This window comes from Anomaloglossus baeobatrachus, chromosome 6 (genome assembly GCF_048569485.1).
Source record: "Anomaloglossus baeobatrachus isolate aAnoBae1 chromosome 6, aAnoBae1.hap1, whole genome shotgun sequence".
Lineage (NCBI taxonomy): Eukaryota > Metazoa > Chordata > Amphibia > Anura > Aromobatidae > Anomaloglossus > Anomaloglossus baeobatrachus.
Window position 1 is genome coordinate 375,991,761 of NC_134358.1, and position 24,118 is coordinate 376,015,878.

A 24,118-nucleotide genomic window follows, 5' to 3' on the forward strand; every position below is an offset into this window, starting at 1 on the left:
GTGTGTTTTAGATCATAAGCCTTTCTAAATCTTTTCCATAATTTCTTCTTTCCTTTATTCTGGTACAGGTTGATCTAAGTTTCATCTGTCCAAAGAATGCTTTTCTAAAACTAGGCTGGCTTCTTTAGATGTTTTTGGCAAAGTCTAATCTGCCTTTCTTTTTTTAAGGCTGATTAATGTGTTGTACTTGTGGTGAACCCTCTGTATTTGCTCTCAAAAAGTGTTCTCTATGGTAGATATTGAAACACCTACTTCCTAGAGAGTGTTCTTTACTTCGGTGGATGTTCTGAAGCTTTTTGTCATCATAGAAAGGATTCTGTGATCATCCACCACTGTTCTCTTCAGTAGACATCCTGGCCTTTATGAGTCCCCAGTAGATGTAGAAACTTGGCACTCAAGATAAATATAAATAGTGGTATTTTATTGACAAGAACTTGTAGGACCAGCACAAGCACAGACGTTTCGGTCAAAGACCCTCATCAGTGTGCGTGCAGGAGGTCCTCAGAAGTGGTAGCAACTGGCGTAGTCAGGTATGACGCGGTATCCATATCCAATTCTAAACACAAGCACATCCCCAATTATAAGAAGGTGTTAACACTTATGCAACCACCATATCGTAGTTATGGTATTCTATTTTTTTAACTCAAAATTATTTCGTTTTTTTTTTTTTCTCAGTGAATTTGTATAGATTACGGATTACATTAAGGGTGGAAAATGTTTTGAAATAATTCTTCCTGATCTGTTTTTTATATGACAACCTAGTATTTTGACAAGGATGTGTACACTTTTTATATCCACTGTATATTCCCAACACTCCTAGTAATAAATAATTTATGGACCAGTCAGATGTTACAATTACTTCCCATTTTCCAATCTACCTGGCATAATAAAATAGGATGTTTTTTATCCATTAAGAAATCAGTTGTCATGATCCAGGACTGATATTCTCCTCTCCAGAGTTTCACAGACCCGGCCTGGTCATGTCAGAGGTTAACTCCCATCAGCCTCATTCTAGTTTCAGGAGGCACTATATCTGGTCTCTGAACCTGCATTCCTGTGCTGGTTATAGTTTTGCTCTGCAGCCTGTGACTTGCTCTGGTGAGATTATCTGGTTTATCTGACTCCTTGTTGTCATGCCCTGACGTGTACCCTCCCCCGTTCGTCCATCTGTCCCAGTCCCTGGCTTCCCACTCCTGTCTGTTATTTGTGTTTCCTTCTGCATTCCTGATCTCCCGGCTTCTGACTCGGTTGTTTTCTAACTTGATTTTGATCCTCCCTCTGCACTGACTTGACTTCCCGGCTAGACCCTGACTGTTTGACTACTCTATTGCCCCCTGGTGGTTTGCCTGTTAGCTGCCTGCTGGAGTTACTCTGCTCTACTTCAGCTGCCTTTCTGTTACAGTGTAATTTTGACTCTCCTTCACTACTCTGCTGCCACCTAGTGGGGAATATGCTGTACTACGTCTTACTAGCCCTTTGTACAGTGTGACATCAGTCAATTACTTTGTTCCCGTTGGCCTTAACCTAGGGTTGTTTCACATAAGAGGGGATAAGATTACCTCCCTTGCTATTTTACATTTGTAAAGAAAGCTCTTAATAGTTTGGTTTTTCCTTCATCCTCTTCAACCGTTTTACAAAGTTTAGAGGTCATAAATATTACATAATTGGGAAACCCCTTTAAATATTTTAAGAGGTCAACACTATCATTTTTAATTCTATTAGGCTATGTGCCCACGGGACTCTGTACCTGCGGATATATCCACAGGTACCTCCGCAGGTTTCCCGCAGCTGACCCCGGAATCCGCAGCTATACATAGCTGCGGGATTCCAGCGAAATATCTGCGGAAAACCTGCGGACATTTCTGTTACTTACCTGCAGAAGTCCCGGCCTCTATCTCCATAGTGGAGAGCTGGGATCTCCGCAGGTATTTCTGCAGGTATAATTGACATGCAGTTACGTGCGGCTGGAGGAAATCCGCAGCATGTTCCGCAGCCGCACATGCCGCAGCATGGACACAGACACTCCCCATGTTCCATAGGATAACATGGGGACTGTCTGTACTTACTAAAACCTGCGGATTTATCCAAATAAATCCGCAGATTTTCCACTGCAAAATCCGCGGGTACAGAGTCCCACAGGCACATAGCCTTATTGTTCATGTAATTGAAGAACATTTTAGGATGATTTTTACTTTGAACACCTTCACACCATGGCCAATTTTAGGTTTTGTGTTTTTGTTTTTTTCCAGAGCCATATCTTTTTATTTTTTCATTGATATAGCGATATGAAGGCTTGTGGGACAAGTTAATCCACCAAAAAAAAGAGAGAACACTGGGCACTATTTTTTCCAGGAAAGGAACGGTCACACTCCAATATCCACTAGTTGAAACATAAGGCCAACACTCTGCTTTGTTACACCTGTTCAGGTGTTCATCAGTGTGTTCCTGAGTATGGATCTACCCCCGAGGTGTGATCCAAAGCTGCAGAGCCATATCATTCCAAAAATAGAAGAAATGAGGCAATCACCGTTTTGTAGAAATTTTCAGAAAATGCCATCCCTGCACCCTCTCCCCATGCCTGAATAAACCAGTTTTTTGAAAATTTCTATAAACCGGTGAGTGCCTCATTTCTTCTATTTTTGTGAGACAAGGTATGTTTGGGTTGTTTTGTTTTTGCAGCATAAATATCCTGCCTACATGCTTCATCAGATCAGTTTGGTTACGTTGGTACCAATCTTTTTTATAATGTTAGCGGTGAAAAAAATCTTTAAATTTGTAAATGGGAAATGAAATGGTTTATGTTGTTGTTTTCTGAGATCCATAACCTGCAATTCTGGACTTTCAATTTGTTTTGCTTTGCAAAGTTTACCATATGGGTTAAACTATTTTATGTTTTGATAGATTGGGCTCTTAACCCCTTCACCCCCGGCCACTAAAACACCCTAATGACCGGGCCATATTTTGCAATTCTGACCAGTGTCACTTTGACAGGTTATAACGCTTCAACGGATCCTGGCGATTCTGACATTGTTTTTTCGTGACATATTGTACTTCATGTCAGTTGTAAATTTAGGCCGATACTTTTTGCGTTTATTTGTGAAAATTTAGGAAATTGTGCGAAAAATTTGAAAATTTCGCAATTTTCAAACTTTGAAAATGTATGCCCATAAATCTGAGAGATATGTCACACAAAATAGTTACGAAATAACATTTCACACTTGTCTACTTTACATCAGCGCAATTTTCGTAAGATTTTTTTTTTTCGTTAGGAAGTTAGAAGGGGTCAAAGTTCATCAGCAATTTCTAATTTTTCCAACAAAATTTACAAAATAATTTTTTTAGGGACCACATCACATTTGAAGTGACTTTGAGAGGCCGAGGTGACAGAAAATACCCAAAAGTGACCCCATTCTAAAAACTGCACCCCTCACACTGCTCAAAACCACATTCAAGAAGTTTATTAACCCTTTAGGTGCTTCAAGGGAACCAAAGCAATGTGGAAGGAAAAAATGAAAATTTTACTTTTTAACACAAAAATGTTACTTTAGCCATAATATTTTCATTTTCACAAGGGAGAAAAGAGAAAGTGCACCCTACAATTTATTGTGCATTTTTTCCTGAGTACGCTGATTCCCCATATGTGGTAAAAATCAATTGTTTGGGTGCACGGCAGAGGTCGAAAGGGAAGGGGCGCCATTTGAATTTTTGAACGCAAAATTAGCTGCACTCATTAGCGGATGCCATGTCGGGTTTGAAGACCCCCTGAGGTGCCTAAACAATGGAGCTCCCCCACAAGTGACCCCATTTTGGAAACTAGAGCCCTCAAATAATTTTTCTAGATGTTTGGTGACCACTTTGAACACCTGGGGGCTTCACAGAAGTTTATAACGTTGAGCCGTGAAAAGAAAATTATTTTTTTTTACCACAAAACTGTTGCTTCAACTAGGTAGCTTTTTTTTCACAAGGATATCGGGAAAAAATGCAACATAAAATGTATTGTCCATTTTCTCCTGAGTACGAAGATACCTCATATGTGGTGGAAATCAAATGTATGGGCACACGGCAGAGCTCGAAAGGGAAGGAGCACCATTTGAATTTTTGAACGCAAAATTAGCTGCACTCATTAGCAGACGCCATGTCAGGTTTGAAGACCCCCTGAGGTGCCTAAACAATGGAGCTCCCCCACAAGTGACCCCATTTTGGAAACTAGAGCCCTCAAATAATTTTTCTAGATGTTTGGTGAGCACTTTGAACACCTGGGGGCTTCACAGAAGTTTATAACGTTGAGCCGTGAAAAGAAAAAAAAAATATTTTACCACAAAACTGTTGCTTCAACTAGGTAGCTTTTTTTTCACAAGGGTATCGGGAAAAAATGCAACATAAAATGTATTGTCCATTTTCTCCTGAGTACGCAGATACCTCATATGTGGTGGAAATCAAATGTTTGGGCACACGGCAGAGCTCGAAAGGGAAGGAGTGCCATTTGAATTTTTGAACGCAAAATTAGCTGCACTCATTAGCAGACGCCATGTCAGGTTTGAAGACCCCCTGAGGTGCCTAAACAATGGAGCTCCCCCACAAGTGACCCCATTTTGGAAACTAGAGCCCTCAAATAATTTTTCTAGATGTTTGGTGAGCACTTTGAACACCTGGGGGCTTCACGGAAGTTTATAAAGTTGAGCTGTGAAAAGAATTATTTTTTTTTTACCACAAAACTGTTGCTTCAACTAAGTAGCTTTTTTTCCACAAGGGTATCAGGAAAAAATACACCATGAAATTTATAGTGAATTTTTTCCTGAGTACGATGATACCTCATATGTGGTGGAAAGTAATTGTTTGGGCGCATGGCGGGGCTCAGAAGAGAAGGAGCACCATTTGACAGCAAAATTTGTTTGAATCATTAGCGGATACCATGTCACGTTTGGAGAGCCCCTGAGGTGCCTAAACAATGGAGCTCCCCCACAAGTGACCCCATTTTGGAAACTAGACCCCTCAAGGAGTTTATCTAGATGTTTAGTGAGCCCCAAGGGGCTCCACAGAAGTTGATAATGTTGAGCCATGAATACAATTTTCTTTTGTTTTACCACAGAACTGTTACTTGAACCAGGTAGCTTTTTTTCACAAGGGTATCAGGAAAAAATGCACCATAAAACGTATTGTGCAATTTCTCCTGAGTACGCAGATACCTCACATGTGATGGAAAGTAATTGTTGGGCGCATGGCGTGGCTCAGAAGAGAAGGGCACCATTTGGCAGCAAAATTGGTTGGAATCATTAGCGGACGCCATGTCACGTTTTTAGACCCCCCCTATGATGCCTAAACAGTGGAACTCCCCCACAAATTACCCCATTTTGGAACTAGACCCCTCAAGGAATTTATCTAGATGTTTAGTGAGCCCCTTGTACCCCCACTGAAAGTTGATAACGTTGAACCGTGAAAATTTTTTTTTTTTTAATTTTTTTTTTTAATTTTTGCAGCAACAAGGTAGCTTTTTTTTTTTCTTTTTACAACGGTATCAGGAAAAAATGCACCATAAAGCGTATTGTGCAATTTTTCCCGAGTACGCAGATACCTCATATGTGGTGGAAATCAATTGTTTGGGCGCATGGCGGGTCTCAGAAGACAAGGAACGCCATTTGACTTTTCAAACGCACAGACGCAGTGCACTGATCGGCCGCTGCAGGAGGCACGGTCGGATGAGATACAAAAAGCGCTGGGGATACGGAAAAAAAAAAAAGTCACGCCAAAAATTGAGCAGGGATGCTGATCCGCGCTCAGCGGGACACATGGACAGATGTGATACTTTTTTTTCCATATCCCCGACGCTTTTTGTATCGCATCAGTCCGTGCGTCCCGCCGAGCGCTGATCAGGGATGCACATAACGGATCGACATCCCTGCTCAATTTTTGGCGTGACTTTTTTTTCCGTATCCCGGATTTTTTTTGTCACGCCAAAAATTGAGCAGGGATGCCGATCCGTTATCTGCATCCCTGATCAGCGCTCGGCGGGATGCACGGACGCATGAGGTGTAAAAATGGACAGGGGATAGAGGAAAAAAAAGAAAAAAAAAAAGTTATACTCACAGTACCCAGAGGATTAGCAGGAGGAACAGCTTTACAGGAGCAGCAGGCAGGAAGTTGGACAGCTCAGCAGAAGACCCAGGAAGAAGGACCCAGCAATGGAGGCAGATGTGATCGGGCCAGTGAAGACCTTGGAGGACCCCTCCGGTGAAGACAGGTAAGGGGACGTAGGGGGGACAGCAGAGGGGGAGGGGGAGAGCAGAGGAGGAGGGAGATACCGGAGGAGCTGCAGAATAGAGATCACAGGGGAGGCTGGCAGATTGGGATGTCGGGGGGCAGATTGGGATGTCGGGGGGCAGATTGGGATGTCGGGGGGGCAGATCGGGATGTCGAGGGGGCAGATCGGGATGTCGGGGGGGCAGATCGGGATGTCGGGGGGGCAGATCGGGATGTCGGGGGGCAGATCGGGATGTCGGGGGGGCAGATCGGTATGTCGGGGGGCAGATCGCAGGGGGGCACGGGCAGGGGCCATTACGGGAGCGCGCAGGAGCAATCACAGGAGCGCGCAGGGGCTGCAAGGTGAGCACAATACTCACCGCTCCTGCTCCTGCTCCACGTGACAGCAGCGGCAGCAGCTGCGGTGGCGTGGTACCACTAGTGCGAGCCAGTGCTGCACGCTGCAGACATGTTGGGGGAGGGTCCCCAGACCAGCACAGGCCTGGGGAGGACGGCCACCAGCAAATCAAACCGCCCCACTGCACACTGATTGGAGCGATTGCGCGTCATAGCACGATCGCTCCAATCAGTGCTGCAGGGGCTGGGGGCGGCATGTTTGAGATCCACCTATGATCTGATGTACCTGCTACGGCATCTCATAGCCGGATATCACAGTATCGCACTATTTCCGGCATTATTTTTACCGAAATCAGTGCGAAAGATGTGGTTGGCGGTTCAGATTTGAACAGCCAATCACATCGATCGTCGATGGGGGGTGGCGATGCCACCCCCCCTGGGGTGAAGCAAAGGTCCCCTGCTGTAAGAAACAGCAGGGGACATCATTTGAAAGCCGTTGCTATGGCCACGGCAATCAAATGAACTTTAGGCAGCAAAATTACGTCCCTGGTCGTTAAGTCACGTTAAAATAGGACGTAATTTTACAGCCCGCGGTCGTGAAGGGGTTAAGGATGTTGTGATACTGAATATGATTATTATCTTTATACACTTCTCAGCATTGAAATTGCAAAAAATAAGTCATAGAATTTTCAAAATCACAGGATCAATAGACATATTATTGACATTTAATAAAAAAAATGTAAACATAATTATTGCAACCTCCTAATTTATTCAGTATCGAGTATGAACATCACACACAGAATTACACATTCTTCTACACAAGTTTGACATGCTACCACTAAGGTTTGGAAGGGTTGAGGAATGTTCTGCCACACTTACTGCATTTTGGTAGGCAAATCATCAAGATCAGCTGCTTCCAGCTCCCTTTACAATTGCCAAACAATGACGTTCCAGATGTACTCGATGGCCAAGCAGTCTGCTCACAGTAGAGCATGCAACATGTGCCCTAATGTCTTGGTGAAAAACGTTTCCTCTGATACTTTAAAGAAATGGCTATACCTCTGGTGCTTAGCTAGCCAGACAATATTTCTGCTGACAGTTATCTCATGTGTTTGGGGGCCTTATGGATGGGCCATAATTTTCTTACGGTTAAAAAACATGTCATATAACATTTAGAGTATCTCTTTAAGTATAACATTTTCAGTTCAGTAACAAAACCTGGTACATGGTAACCGATTTCATTGATCACTGCAATTGTTCTAGATATGTGTATATATAAATAATTGTGGATTTATTACAATCCTCCTTTATTGATTTTTACCCAACTAAATGGATACAGATGAACCAGATAAGTTCATTTCAGACTAAGAAAAATGCAAACAAATGAAAGCAAACATCCTAGAGAAAGCTACCAGAGCTATTCCTTATGTGTGCTTTCTTTTCTGTCACTTCTCCATAACTCTGCATTTCGGTTGGGCAGTCGAAGCGACTTTAGCTTCCTCTTTTTCCCATATCCTATATTTCATTATTTGTGCTTGTTCCTCTTCATCTGTTTATACAATAGGCCAGTGATGTAGAAAACCAGTTACAGGAGAACATGCAAACCACAGCATTTCAAAGTTTCTTTTTTCTTGGCAAGGGAAGGGAAGCAAGGCATGCTATGAGAGATAGGGCTCTTCATTTCGTATTCCCACTTGTGTGGGGGTTTTAGGTCATAATTTGTTTAACTGAATTAGAATGGAAATTTGCCTGTTTTGCTATCTTTCAAGCATATGTATCTTATATAAGCCAAATCACCCCCTTCTTAAAGTAGTGTTAGGCTAGGTTCACACACTGCGTTTTTTTGACGCTGCGTTTTTGTGCGTTTTTTGCGGCAAAAACTGCACAAAAACGCACCCGCGGCAAAAAAACGCGGCAAAAATCGCACGCGTTTTGCCGCGATTTGGTGCGGTTTTTTGCTGCGTTTTGCTGCGGTTTTGCTCACTGCGTCTTTATGCGTTTTTTATCAGTGAACAAAAAAAAAGGTCTGATGTCATTTCCTTCTTCAATGTGTTCTTCATTCTCCACTAGTTTATGCAAAAGAGCAGACAGCTGCAGAACTACAAGACTCAGCATACTCCATCCAATAGTGTATGCAGGAGAGCAGACAGCAGCTGCAGAACTACAAGGCTCAGCATGCTCCATCCAGGACTGTATGCTTGAGGGAGAGTCAGGGGGAGCAGACCTACAAGGCTCAGCATCCTCCATCCAATAGTGTATGCAGGAGAGCAGACAGCAGCTGTTGAACTACAAGGCTCAGCATCCTCCTTCCAGGACTGTATGCAGGATTTCTTTGCCCCCCCCAAACAAAAAAAATGACGTGGGCTTCGCCATATTTTTGTATGCTAGCCGGGTACAGCAGGCAGGTACGGGCTGCCCCCAACCCCCAGCTGCCTATTTGTACCCGGCTGGGAACCAAAAATATAGGGAAGCCCTTTTTTTTTAAATTATTTCATGAATTTCATGAAATAATTTTAAAAAAAAATGACGTGAGCTTCGCCCAATTTTTGAGTCCAGCCGGGTACAACTAGGCAGCTGGGGATTGGAATCCACAGTGCAGGGTGCCCATGCTTTCTGGGCACCCCGCTGTGAATTGCAGTCCCGCAGCCACCCCAGAAAATGGCGCTTTCATAGAAGCGCCATCTTCTGGCGCTGTATCCAACTCTTCCAGCTGCCCTGATGCCGGGTGGCTCGCTGGGTAATAATGGGGTTAGGGCTAGCTGTATAGCTGGCCCTAAGCCCGAAATTCATGGTGTCACGCCAATATTAGACATGGCCACCATGAATTTCTAGTACAGATAAAAAAAAAAACACAACACACAGAAAAATATTTTTATTACAAATAAAACACAACACAATTAGTGACTCCATCTTTATTGAAATAAAGAACCCCCCCTCTGCAGTAATCCTGGGTCAAGGGTCCCGCGCCGTCCAATCCAGATCCAATATCATCTGATCGGTTTGCTGGAAGGCAAAGCGATCAGATGATGTGTCAGGATCAAGTGCCTGAATCACATCACACAGCAGCTGATTGTATAAAAGCCGTTTATACTATCAGCAGATGCATCGGTGCAAAAAAAAAAAAAATAATACTCACTTATGTGCTGATTACCGGCAGCTCCTGGAGCGATGGGGCGGGAGTCTGATCCTGTCCGATCGCTGCAGCAGCTGCCGGTAATCAGGGATTAAGTCTCCTGACGCATCCGCTGATACCGGCCGGGCGCCCGCGTCACCGCGATACTTACGATCACCTGATGCGTCAGGTGACTGCATTAGGTGATCCATCGCCAGGTCCTGCATCCATCGGAGGTTTCCCGGCCGTCTGCACACAGCCGGAGCGGGGGTGGCGATACCGTGAGAGGAGATGGGAGCGGGCATAGCACCAGGAGGCTGCAGACAGGTGAGTATAACTTTTTTTTTTCTACTGTTAACTTTTGTTTTCGCAGCCGCTTCCACCTCCCGCCCAGACATGATGCCGCACGGCAGCATACATGCACAGGACGGGAGGTGGAAGCGGCAGTGACGGTACCAGGAGGATTCACGCTTCTGTATATACTGACAGAAGGAATCCTCTTCCTGTACACGTCACTTTACTACCCACCTCCTGCGTTTATAGCTGCGTTTTTGGTCTTAGAAACACACCAAAACGCACCAAAACGCAGCTATTTGCGTTTCTCATTGCGTCTTTCAACATCCCATTGAACTCAATGGATGAAAAGTGCAGTGAAAAACGCGGGAATAATTGACATGCTGCGCTTTTGTGGCACCACAAAAACGCAGCTGAAAACAAACGCTGTGTGCAGACAGCAAAAATGAAAACTCATAGACTTTGCTGGGGAAGCAAAGTCATGCAGTTTTCTGAGCAAAAACGCACCCGAAAACTGCGCAAAAACGCCGCGAAAAAACGCACTGTGTGAACTTACCCTTAAAGTACACATGAGATGTCATTGTATACTGTGCTGCACATTACAAATACAACATGAGGACCTCCTGATACACTGTTAAAACATGACCATGCATGTACTACAGCTAGATAACTTCAGGCATAGACACTTTTTAGCAGTGGCATAACTAGAGTCAAATGGGCCCTGGTGCAAAATTTGGACCTTGCCTCTCCTTCAATGCATGTTGGTCAGATGTATGGGACATTGTAGTTCTAGATCCTATAAAGACAAATGTGTTGTCCTTCCATCCTTCATTATGCAGTAATGTCCCCAATCCTAGTATATATGTCCCCCCCATCTTGGGGCCTTTAGAAGCACATATGTCCGTATCTTGGTCTCCTTCCAGGTATATATGTCCACCATCCTGGTATATATCCCTCGTCCTCATCTACAGCCGTTACAGAGACATCTGCATGCCTGCTAGGGTGACAAATGACGTTACTGCCATGTGGTGCCAATAACAGGCACACTGATGTCAGTTGCTGGATTTTGATTAGCCAGTATTGTGGCACAGGGACCTGTCGGGTCTATGCACTGCAATACACTACAGCTAATGTGTATCTTTGGATGCATATCCAGCTGAAGTAGGCAGCGGGGTTGGTGGGCCCGCAGCATGGGCCCAGTCGTGGACGCACCTTCTGCTACCACGATCATTACTCTTGCATTTAGGCCACCTAACAGATTTTGTTGTTATGCCATTTCTTGTCTTTTACATAATTGTGTTAGGTAATGAAAGCTAAATCATGACCAATTATCAGGTTAACACTAGAAGTCCCAGAAATTTCGAGCTCCCCCCTGAAGTCCCGAAAGAGGGTCAAATGAAATACAATAAACTGAATAGAACAAACTAGAAACTAAATGGCTAAACGCAATGGAAAACAACAACCTCCTGTGGTGCGACAGTAATGGCCTTAATTACAGAACAAAAGACAGTGATTATAGGATGTTAGCTAAAATCCTTCAGGTCATTCGACCCGTCTCTGGGTTCCAAAGGTAGAAATGTTAAATGACACCTCTCTGGGACTTCTAGTGTTAAAGGTGCCCATACACATAAGATAGCTTTCTGAAAAATGTAGTTCTACCTCAGCAGAGTCTAATGATTGGCTGCAGCGGTGTTGTGCATTGTAGTCATAACAATACTGTTGCACAGTTTCAACAAAAACCAGTGTAGCTGCAGAGAGACGGCGCTGGACCTCAGGAAGGTATTGGTGTTTTTGTTACTTTCTATGTCTTCAAACCCATTGGTCCTCAGGAAGGTACTGGTGTTTTTGTTACTTTCAATGTCTTCAAACCTATGCCCAAATAAAAATATATTCCAGACAACCCTTATAAGTGGTTACAAATTAATGGTACAACTTCCTATCTTCCCAGATCTCAATTTAGGAACTACTGAGCCTATAGACTTCATTGTTTTTGTAGATAGCACTGTGTACACAAGTGTGGCAGTTAGCACAGTACCTATACAGCCATCAGCCTTTTTAAAGTCGGAAACCATGTTGGCATTGGATCCACTTTTTTACTATGAGGACCTCATGCTGTTAGTGGCCTTGTTTTACTTTTATTCTATCTAATTGTAATCAATCATTCACACATCATTATTTTTGCATTCGTTTTTTTGTGCTAAACCCAGGAGTTTAACCCACAGATAAAAACTATTATTGAAAGACTGACACCTGTTCTGTATCTTAGAGCCCCTCCTGTCTTTGGCATCCAAATACTGATGAAATACTGATCAGAAATATTGATGTGTGAATGAGGCCTAAGGCTATGTGCCCACGTAGCATATTTTCATGCAGTTACGCTGCGTTCTGCACTGCAGCGTAACTGCATGCGTCCTGCTAATCTATGAAGATTGTGCATAATCCATGCCCACACAGCGTATTAGAACGCAGTGCTTTGGCTGCTGCCAAATCGCTGCGTTCTAAAAAGCAACATGTCTCTTCTTTCATTCGCTTTGGATGCAGGCCCCGCTTTGTCTATGGCAGAGGCTGCATCCAGAGCGCATGAAACCGGCTTTTCATTACGGACTGTTTCTGCAGCGATTTGAAGCGCACGTGTGCTGTTCAAATCGCTGCAGAAATTTCTGCAGGGACAGAACGCAACGTGGGCACATAGCCTTAAAGGGATTTTGAAAAGCACATTAACTATTGCAGGCTGAAGATAAATAGTGTTAAGTTTTAGTAAAAGTAAAAGCCTCTTATCTTTCACTGCATATGGTAGAGAGCAAGCTTTTATGTCTCACATACAGTGGCACCAGAAGGATGAAGTAGAAACAGATTTTTTTCCCCTATTCCCTGCATTAAACCAGAAATATATACTTCTCTTTTATGGTTCTTGTTCCGACATAAGTATTGTGAAAATAGGAATATCTTAGGACAGAGTGAGGAAGTGGAAACTATACAAACAAGGAGAGGGCTGGCTTTTGCAAGAATTGAGTAACTGTGTTTGTCATGCAAGTGGCCTCAACTGCTGCTTATTTTCTCCGTGTACAGTGCATCTGTTGGATTGTTAATGATGACTATTATGTTGAAATACTATAAAAATATAATGTAAGGTCAAAATCAACAAATAGTTACATGTTACGGTTGAAAAAAGACACATTCAAATCAAATTCAGCCAAGGGATAGGAGATGATTTAGGGAAAGGGTATATGAATGAGACATAGTGCATGAACTAGTGACTCTCCACCTAGAACGAATGATGCCCACATATTGTAGTACCTAGATGCCTAACTTTACATTTATCCTCATTGAATCTCACCAACCTCATTTGCCCACTAAATGCCCACACACTGAGTTTGTCCAAGTCAGCTTATATCTTAAGAACATCTTCAATATATAACACTATACTACATAGTTAGGTAGCATCTGCAAAAATAGAAACAACACTATTATTATTATTATTATTTATTATTATAGCGCCATTTATTCCATGGCGCTTTACAGTGAAAGAGGCTATACACATACAACAATCATTAACAGTACAAAACAGACTGGTATAGGAGGAGAGAGGACCCTGCCCGCGAGGGCTCACAGTCTATAGGGAATGGGTGATGGTACAATAGGTAAGGACAGAGCTGGTTGCACAGTGGTGTACTGGACTGAGGGTTATTGTAGGTTGTAGGCTTGTTGGAAGAGATGGGTCTTGAGGTTCCTCTTGAAGCTTTCCACGGTAGGGAAGAGTCTGATATGCTGAGGTAGAGCGTTTCAGAGTATGGGGGAGGCACGGGAGAAATCTTGTACGCGATAGTGGGAAGAGGAGATAAGAGAGGAGCAGAGAAGGAGATCTTGGGAGGATCTGAGGTTGCGTGTGGGTAGGTACCGGGAGACTAGGTCACAGATGTAAGGAGGAGACAGGTTGTGGATGGCTTTGTATGTCATGGTTAATGTTTTGAACTGGAGTCGTTGGGCGATGGGAAGCCAGTGAAGGGATTGGCAGAGTGGCGAGACTGGGGAATAGCAAGGGGAGAGGTGGATTAAGCGGGCCGCAGAGTTTAGGATAGATTGGAGGGGTGCAAGAGTGTTGGAGGGGAGGCCAGAGAGCAGGAGGTTGCAGTAGTCGAGGCGGGAGATGATGAGGGCATGCACTAATGTTTTTGCTTATTCTTGGTTAAGGAAAGCATGGATCCGGGAGATATTTTTGAGTTGTAGTCTGCATGAGGTGAAGGGGGCTTGGATGTGTGGCTTAAAGGATAGAGTAGAGTCGAGGGTTACTCCAAGGCAACGAGCTTGTGAGACTGGGGAGAGCTAGCAACCATCAAGTTTGTTGGAAAGGCTTCTTGGAGGGGATGAGTGAGGAGGAGGAAAGAGACTATTAATTACATGTTCTATATCACTACTGCACTGTATGCACAATTTTTAGGCATGCGAGTATTTTTACAAGAACAACATTTTTATTCAGATTTTCCTATTCCAAGCTATTTAAACTTGATTGCTTACTGGTTTTAAGCATATCAGGGGATGTACATTTGTGTAGAATGGAGCCTAAGGATATCAACATTCTTTATCAAGGAGCGCATGATTATTAAGCAACTTGCTTTCGTCAGGCAAAATGGGCCTAAAACGAGATTTAACTGACTGAAAAGTCAAAAATTGTTACAACTTTTACAGTGGTATGCAACACTCTTGAAATTTCTGAAAATATTGGGGCATGATCACAGAACCAGCAAAAGTTTTTTTTTTAAAATACTCAACAGAATTGAAAAAAACGTGTTGAAAAAAAAAAAAGACATACATTAACTGCCAAAGATTTGAGAAGAATCACACATGAAGTGACCAGGAATCCATTATCCTCCAATGCTGTTATATTCCAGAACTGGGAACGAAGAAAAAAAATATTATTCAGCTCACCCGTATATGTATCCGCTCAGTTCAGGTGGGATGCAGGATGTCCACCGGACAGGCAGGTCCGTAGAGGCAATAGCAAGGAGACAGGATGGGACTCAGCACCAATTCCAGGATAGCAAAAATATAAATCCAACGAAAAATATATAAAAATGTAGAAACTTTATTCAATGATTAAAAATCCAAGAAAAACATCATCAGTTCCATGAAAAAATCATGGCTTGACGCGTTTCGGACAGTTGGAATATAGATAAGTCCTTAATCATAAGCATCTTTGAGGTTCTGAGTTTCTTTGGTGTTTGGTTAATGTCAGTTTTTAAAATCAGTATTTCATCACTGTTTTTCATGTATGGATAAATAAATAAGTAAATTACAAACAACGTATAGGAGGGTCCAGTGTGGAAAAATGTACACTGAGCCTATTAGACTTGATGATCATTTGGGACAATTAAGAATTCCAATCTTAAGGTGCAGGACACAAGAAGTAAGGGACCTACACGTTTTGGCGTAAAGTGTTAATTATGATACTGTAACACAAACTATCGTACTGGATGTTAAGCGTAACCTTATCATTAATTAGAACAGGTTACGTTTTCTACCCCTTGTAGTCTGAATTACCACAATATTGTCTATTTGCCCATTCTTAACAAAGATGAAAAACTAGTAGAAATACTATCAAAAGATATTAATTGTGTAGCAAAAAAAGCTACTAGTATCGGCAATCTCCTATCTCTTTTCTAGTGATTGCAATAATAAAGGCACATGGCTTAGTGTTAAGGGATCATATAAATGTAGTGGCCAGAAATGTAAGTTGTCTCAATTCATGTAAAAAAATACTACCTTTTCAAGTATTGATAAAACATATTTTATTAATACTTGCATCATCTGCAATTCTACATGTTATTTATATGGCAACATATACATATTTCCTAAATATAATATTGGATATACCACCCGCACTTTCAAAAAGAGAATATGGGAACATGTTGCTGCAGCATTACCTAGCTCTTCTTAAATAGGGCTGTCTTCGTCTGGCTTACATTTTTTGGACATACAGCATGGGGATCTTTTATCTCTAACTGTGACGAGCATTAAACTTGTGAATAGGCCAAAAAGAGGTGGTGACAGGATGGAAACCTTGTTTGGACAAGAAGCTTATTGGATATTAAAACTCAATGCTCGTGCTCCTCTTGGTTTACATTATTGCACAGATTTCATGTATCTTCATTGATATGTTATTTTGTGATTTTATATCTTTAATTTCTGTTATATTGGATATTATTTAATGTTATTTTATTATAACTGGTTTAACATTACTGAATTATTTGAATATCTAATCACCAGGTGTCAATTGTGTGAAGTTTGTCCTTCGGTTGTATAAGAGACTTATAAAAGACATAATGCCTTTTGCTCTTGGAACCTCATGGACATGTTTATGATTAAGAACTCTTAGTAATTTGAAGCATGTAAAATCTCTCAGAATTTTTCCACTATGAATTTTTAATTCACTTTATGGAGAAAATTGTTCATTAGAGATCATTTTTTTTTATTTTTGGTGGTACCAGATTACATTTTATTTATATTAACAGATAGGCATTTTTCCACATTGGTCTCTCCTATCTGAAACCGGTTTTACTAAGAACAAAGTTAATTTTAATTAGTAGACCTTGGAATAATAATAATAGTTTCCACAATTGGATGTGTTTGAAAAAAATGTTCCTGTGCTGAGACAATCTTATATATGTGTACCTGCTATGTACTCTATAGTGACCGTGTCTGACCGTATAGGGATAGAGTGTGATCATACCACATCTCCTGGGCAGGGGAGGAAGTAAAAAAGTATACAGACACTACAGCATGGGATCATAGCTGATTCTTTTTGTGAGGTAAAACATTTCAATGGCTGTTTCTAAAACATTTTACCTCAATAAAAGAACATTTTTGATCATAAATTGGTGAACCAGGGATAGTGTGGGGAAGACTTTATCCAAATAAACTATATTTTCCTGTATGTTTTTTGGGAATTAGTAATTTAGTATGTTGGGGGGGTTAATAATGGGGGTTTCTGATAGACGCCTCTCCATTACTAACAGCAGGGCTTGATGCCAGCTGACACTCCACACTGACATCAACCTCATAAACCATTACTACAATGCAATTGCCTACGCACCAAGGCAGTTGGGAAGAGACAGGCAAAGTGTCAGAATTGGTGCAAGTAATGTGATGCACCACTTCTGAGGCAGCTGTGGGATGATATTTTTAGGCCCGGAATAGCCCAATAACTATGGGCCTTCCCAGCCTGATAATACCAGGCTGCAGCTTTCTGCTTTACCTTGGCTGGTTATCAAAAATAGGGGAGGAGGGGCTACATAATTTTTTTATTATTATTTATTAGTTTAAATAAGACCACTAAAAGCACTAAAGAGTGCAAGTTTACAATACACAATGTACCGCAACACATTACTGTGTATGTCAGGCAATCCCTGCATGTTGATTGGCTGTCTAATACTCGAGAAGCATGTGGGATGGGGACTCGAGCATGGCGCTTGAGCATCTGCTATACTCAATCGAGTAATGAGTGCACCTGATCACCTTGATGCTCGATCGAGTATCAAGCAGTGGTGAGTACGCTCGCTCATCACTTTTGTTGAGTTCTTGATCTGGAAACAGAATGCATGTTTTTGGTTTTTATTTTAACATCTTTTTATTAATTTTAAAATAATTATTCTTACAATCTAGAATGCATGTTTTTAAAGAGAAATACCAACGTTATTTTTTTTTTCTTGGATAATATATATGGGTGTAAACTAAATAATTATACACCCATAAATATTTGTGTTTATTCAGATTATGTGTCCTATGCCTGTTAAACAGTACAAGTCATTTACTGTGACAATTCTGTATTTTACAGTACTGTAACTTTCTGTGGCAATGGGAAATAACTGTTGGCCATACAGTGTTCCATATTTAGTTTGTAAATTGAGGATTACTGAAGAGATAGTTAGCTGTACAAGTATCATGTTTTTCAAGGAAATCTTGGTTCATCAGCTCTCTGGGTGTGTTCATTGTGAATGTTTGTCCCATGGGAGATAGCTTATCATAACCCAACTGAGGTTCCCTGCCCAGCTAGGATCTTGCAGGATAAAAGTCTGGAAGAATCATCAGTTTTCTGTCAGGGCAGTGCTCAGAAACACAACAGTGAAAGTATTTCCATTTTACCGTCTCATAACACCTTAAAAGGCTGGATATTGTGATTTCAAATGAATAATAAAATATGCAGTATGTGTCATCAAAACTAATGTACTTCTTTATATTCTAAACAATCATATAAACTTAACAGTTTTCCAGGTGACTACAGTAGACCTTCTAACATTGGTTGTTCATAGATCATATGGATTCTGTTAAGAATTTATTGCAATTAAGTGTAACTGCACTTACACAAAACATTTGACATATCACAAAGACATACAGCAAGTGAAATAAGTACTGAACACGTCACCGATTTTCTAAGTAAATACATTTTTAAAGGTGCTATTGACATGATTTTATTTTTACCGGGTGTCAGTAACAACCCACCCAATTCGCACAGGCAAAGAAATCAAATGATAGATGTCCATAAATTAAGTTATAATTGAAAATGGCACAGGGAAATAGTATTAAACACACTTGCTGAAATGTATTTAATACTTTGTAAAAAAGCTTTTGTTGGTGATATTACATAGTGACATTGTTATGACACTTGAGCCCAGCGACTAATCAGTATCAGGCTTTCTGTCCCCACCTTTAGATATAGGAGCAATTAACAGGAAATGGGTGGCAGACACACTCATTTCCTGTTAATTACTTAACTTTCCGAATGCGGGGAGACAGAAGCTAGTGTTGATTGGTCGCGGGGCTCACAAGTCATAACAATGTCATATGGGCCCCGTAAGCGCGAGTTCCATCATCGATGAAACTGCGCCTGTACCAGAGGTGAGTATAGACTTTTTTTTTTTTCTGTTGAAGGGGCGCACATGTGGAATGAGAAGGGGTTATTCAAGCAGTTCACAATTTTTTGCATGAGTCTCAAGTGCAGCAGGGTAAAACATTGCATTTGCAATAAGAATGTCTTATTTACCCTAAAATGCTTTCAATAAACAAGGGAATTCAGGTCGCAAAAAAACCTCACACAGATCCACCATTTGAAAATTTAAAATGTTATGGGTCTTGGAAAAAGTGTGATTTTTTTTTTACGAATTTACAATTTAATTTTTAACACTTAAACAAAAATACACATGTTTAATATACCCATATTAGCATAGAAAATAATATTGTCCGGTCATTTTAACCTTATAATGAATGCTGTAAAAAAAAATCTGAAAAACAAATGATCTTTTTTCACCACACTTGGAATTTTTTCCCCGTTTACCAATATAAAACATGATAAAATGTGTGGAGTCATTCAAAAGTACCCCTCGTACAGCTGTGTTGTCAACAAAAAAAATTATAGCTCTTGCAATAAGGGGAGGAAAAATATAAGGTGCAAAAACTAAAAATTGCTCGGGCAAGAAGGGGTAACAAATCACTAGTTTTTAAAGAAGACCTGTCACAAGGTCAAAAGTAGCCAGTTTTGGCTCTTATTTTAATCTCACTGCTCACCTGAGTATTCTATATTTTTTTTTTCTTTCTTTTTTTTTAACCCGAGATATTTGGATTATTTTGTGTCAATTTTCATGGTCTTTAACAATATAGCATATCTCTCAGGATTCTTTTGGGGCATGTCTTCAGGCTGACCATAAAAATTTGTACTAAATAAAAAGGCCCATACCTCTAGAACCATATCTGATAAAGAAAAGACAGAATATTCAGGAGAGCATCCGGAATAAAATAAGGGTAAACACTGGTTACTTTTGTCCTGGTGGTATTCACACTATTTAAATCAATAAAAAAAAAACACTCAAAGATTTATGGGGAACCTCAGGCTCTGATAGGACCTTATGGTTCTCCTTATATGTGTTTTAGTAAATAATTTTCTTGATAAAATACCGATAACAGTTTTGAAGCATTTTTTCTTTGAACTCTCCTTTATACATTTCTTCCATTGTTCCTCAGAATCATTATTGAATAAACTGTCAAAAAAGTTACTATTTAGGGCTGCGTCCCCCTGCACAGTTCAGTTGGTGCTGATATTGTTAAGGCATAGGCACATACCCTTTTAATAAGAGGAATGATAACACCAAGTTGTGTATTTCTTCCTAAATTCTTGGAGGACTAACAGAGGAACAGCACAATGCTGCGTAATAAGCAAAATGATCCGGAACTGCTGTTTAACATGGAGTACAGATATTTACTAAAAGACATCTCATGATTGAGAGGGGTGAGCGTACGACAGGCTGACGTATTATGAATCAAATGTACGTGCTCAACCATGTTGTCTGGCATTACCTTTTATTTAATGTTCATCTGTATCACTACTCCTTTATAATAATAATACCTTGAAGGGAACCTGACAGCTGATACATGCTCCCTGATCCACAGGCTGCAAATATCAGACCGTGGCCACATAAGTTTAATGCGTTTCAGAGAAAAAATTTTTAATAGCTGGCAGGGATGGGCCGCACAGGAGACTATTCGGACAGGCAGGTCTTCAGCAACTTCTCCCCTCTTGCTTTCCTGGAGTTAACTTAAAGCAGGGGGAATTGGGTGTATGCCGCGCTATCACCGGAGGATTCAATGTTGATTATTTAATCTCTTTACTCTTTGTTCAGGTCAACACGTTTTAGAGATCACTATTTTCTTCATCAGGACATCAAAGAAACATCAACAATGATTGTTGACGTTTCTTTGTTGTCCTGATGGATACAGTGATCTCTGAAACGTGTTGACCTGAACAAATAATAAAGAGATGAAATAATCAACATTGAATCCTCTAGTGATAGCGCAGGATACACCTTATTCCCCCTGCTTTAAGTTTATTGGTTTCTCCGGGGCTGTGGCTGTTCGCCATTTTGCAATGTAATAATAGGAGTTGTCACTGGCACAACCCTACTAGGTGAGTGTGTCTGCCTATATTTGCCTGTTGCCTTGCCTGGTAAGACCCTATTTGTGCATTCTTCCACAGATTATTTTCTGCTGTCCTTGAGTGACCGATCTTTCTTACAAATGGAGAGATTTGTTAGGCACTAGCAGAAGGCGAGGAGAAAACGCCGATATATATACCTGTCCCTTCTACTCTCCCATGTGGCTTGGTCCCTGGCGACTATTAAACTGTGTTCTCCTCTGAAACACCACAGCGTCTCAGAATGAAACATATGTGGTTGAGATCATGCAGCCATGGTCATATACATGCTGCACATTGTTTATCATTCATTAGTCTAGGTTGAATTTGCATGCCAAAAAGTTAGAATATTCTTTAAAATGATGTAAGGATATGTTTTGTGATAAACATAGGGTTGAACAAACTTCCTTGTATTTTAAGTGAAATGTAAAAAGTAAGATGTATTCTTTTCATGTTGTGACAAAAGACTGATGATATGTGTTTCCGTGGTTACCTAGCCAAGCTTTGTACCGATTAGAAAATACTGTAATTTCTCCTTTACACTGTGATAATATACATAAGTCAAATATCATCATATATTAGAATAATCCATCTCCTGTCTTACCAACCTCGACATTTTAAGGGCTTTCTAACTGTGACAAACAGTATCACCACTTCAATGAAGTATAGACAGTGGCGTGTTCAACCCAGCATCCTGTTTGCCTTCTTTATTGCAGCTGTACGTGAGGCTAAGCGGTTTAGGGATTTACACGCTATCATTTTTAAATCATTTTCCCGTAAGTATATTTTTATTGTACCATGGCATGGTTAACACTCTGTAAGCATGCAGTGTTTCCTGCACAGTAGGTGTGTGTGCCACGTTGTGGTTTTGCATGCGCTGCCATAAATTTATTTATTTTTATTATAGCTTTGTGTGGATTTTTTCATTATAGATTACCATCATCGTACTGCTTTTAAATGTTTACTCTGTTATGTCAGATTAATTAAAGCCACCGTCACCCTCTGCAATTCCAATCCCAATCCCTTCTTCTTGGTCCCATCTTGAAAATGGTTGGAAAGGCTGAGTTCACACGACTGTATAAAAAATCATCAGAGTTTCATACCGAAAACTCGAATGATTGTTTTCTCATTGTCATCCATGTGCAAGCCGTATTCATTCTGTATTTAACATCAGCAGTTATTAATAATTTACAACATAAGTTACAGTTTTCTATGTTAAAGAAATTCCATGCTATACTGTGGCTCCTCATTGCACCTGATTTTTTTGGGGGGTGCATCCATAGACACATCAACTAGTGATTTTTTTCACATGCAGATTCGGAGAGTGGCAAAAACTGCTCATCTACACTGACTCATTGAATAACATAGGCCAGAGGGCTGTCCATTTTTTCAGCAGTTGGAAAAACTACAGTCTTGTGAACTCACTGCACTGCCCACTCAGCCAATCGATGGCTAATGAAATTATTTCTGTTGTTGTATAATATTTAAAGGAAACACGTGCTCAGATTCATAGTGCCGAACCACGTGATATGCTGCAGCATTTCACATTAAGGGCTCATGTGCATTTAACTGCATAATATTCTGCAGCGATTTGACAGCTCATGTGCGCGTCAAATCGCTGCAGAAACACCGCATAATGGATGCAGTTTTTTTGAATGGATGCAGTTTTTTTGTTAAAGCCGATTTCATGCGCTCGGGATGCTGCCCCTACCATAGACAGAGTGGGAGCTGCATCCAGAACGCACAAATAATTGACATGCTCATTTTATAAACGCACGGATTTGGGTCAAAATTTTAGCACCCACATCGCTGTGTTCATAAAAGCATTGTGCGCACCTATCATGCACAATCTACATAGATTGTGCAGGGAACGCAGCACGCAGCGTAAATGCGTGCAATTACTCAATGTGCGCACGAGCCCTAAACATACTTTGAACAGCCAGCCAGGGAGTTTAGGGATAGACTTGACTTGTCTAATGAGGTCACTAATCAGTTTCTGCCCCACCCATTCTAGTTAATGGAAATGGTCTCTCCCATGTTAGAAGTGGTTCGTGCAGCATGAATCTAATGACCGGCTCCTTTAAACTTCATTGTCATACTTGTATTGAAACAAAGATGTGCATCATTTGCGTTTTGCAGTCATTTGAAATGAAATGCATGCAGGAATAATGTATAAGAATTTTGTTTTAATATGAAAAGCTGTTCTATTTTATTAATTTAATTATTTCATTGAAAATAATACATGTAAATATTGACTTGGAAAGTGCTTCTAAGTGGTACTGAGTTTTTTGCATCTGTTTTTGTCTCATTTAGCTGGCAATATAAAAGTAGAGACCCACAGTGATGAGGAGAACGGGCGTACCTGTGACATGAATGGAGAAGACTGTGCAGAAGATTTACGAATGATTGATGTTGCTGGGGAGAAAATGAATGGCTCACTGAACGGACAAGGCACCAAAGCCTTAACAGGAGTTGGAGGTATTCGACTTCCTAACGGAAAACTAAAATGTGATATCTGTGGGATAATATGCATCGGCCCCAATGTGCTCATGGTACACAAAAGAAGCCACACTGGTAAGGCCTGGCATAGTTCTTTCTTTAAAGGCCGAAAAAAGAAAAAAGTAATGCGTCATGGCATGCTACAAGTGTAGTGATCATGTGGCTTCATAAAAGATGGTTGGCCTCTAACACAATGTAAACTTTACAGTTCCAAAACAGCTGTGACATTAGCATTGACAATACATTTTCAGACGCTGTCAGTGAAACATCAGAATGGCAGACTCCTTTCTACTACTCATTGTATAGTGCAGTATCATAACAGCCATGCTTCTTTATATTATTCACTGCAGATTTGTATTTTATACAGTAGTTATACCTACAACCTTCAGATGAACCACACTTTAAAACCAAAGCTGAGAAAAGCTAAAAAAAAAAAACTAACTAAACACAGTTTATTTATTGTGCTGCATCTCAAAGCTGCCTCCAAAGTTAGTGGTTGTCAAAGGGATATGCAAACATGTAGGAGATCTGCCAGATAGCCATGATATTAAAATACAGTTAAAGGGGTTTTCCGGTCTTAGGCTACAAGTCTACAGCCATTCTAAATGACTGCTGACTTGTAAATCCTCACATTAACCCATTACTTGCCAAATTAGCAATTT

The 24,118-nt window shown here is 40.9% G+C and overlaps 1 protein-coding gene across 3 annotated transcripts in view; it reads left to right on the forward strand.

Annotated features, from left to right (window-relative positions):
* The window catches only part of IKZF1 (IKAROS family zinc finger 1), a 260,129-nt gene that overhangs the window by 124,514 nt on the left and 111,497 nt on the right, over positions 1 to 24,118 (forward strand). Inside the window, exons 4-5 of one of the 3 annotated variants that reach the window (XM_075316568.1) lie at positions 21,674 to 21,733; positions 23,271 to 23,531. In XM_075316568.1, the coding sequence (XP_075172683.1) occupies positions 21,674 to 21,733; positions 23,271 to 23,531 (321 nt within the window). The remainder of the gene's footprint in view (positions 1 to 21,673; positions 21,734 to 23,270; positions 23,532 to 24,118) is intronic. The other 2 variants (XM_075316569.1, XM_075316571.1) reach the window with 2 other exon arrangements.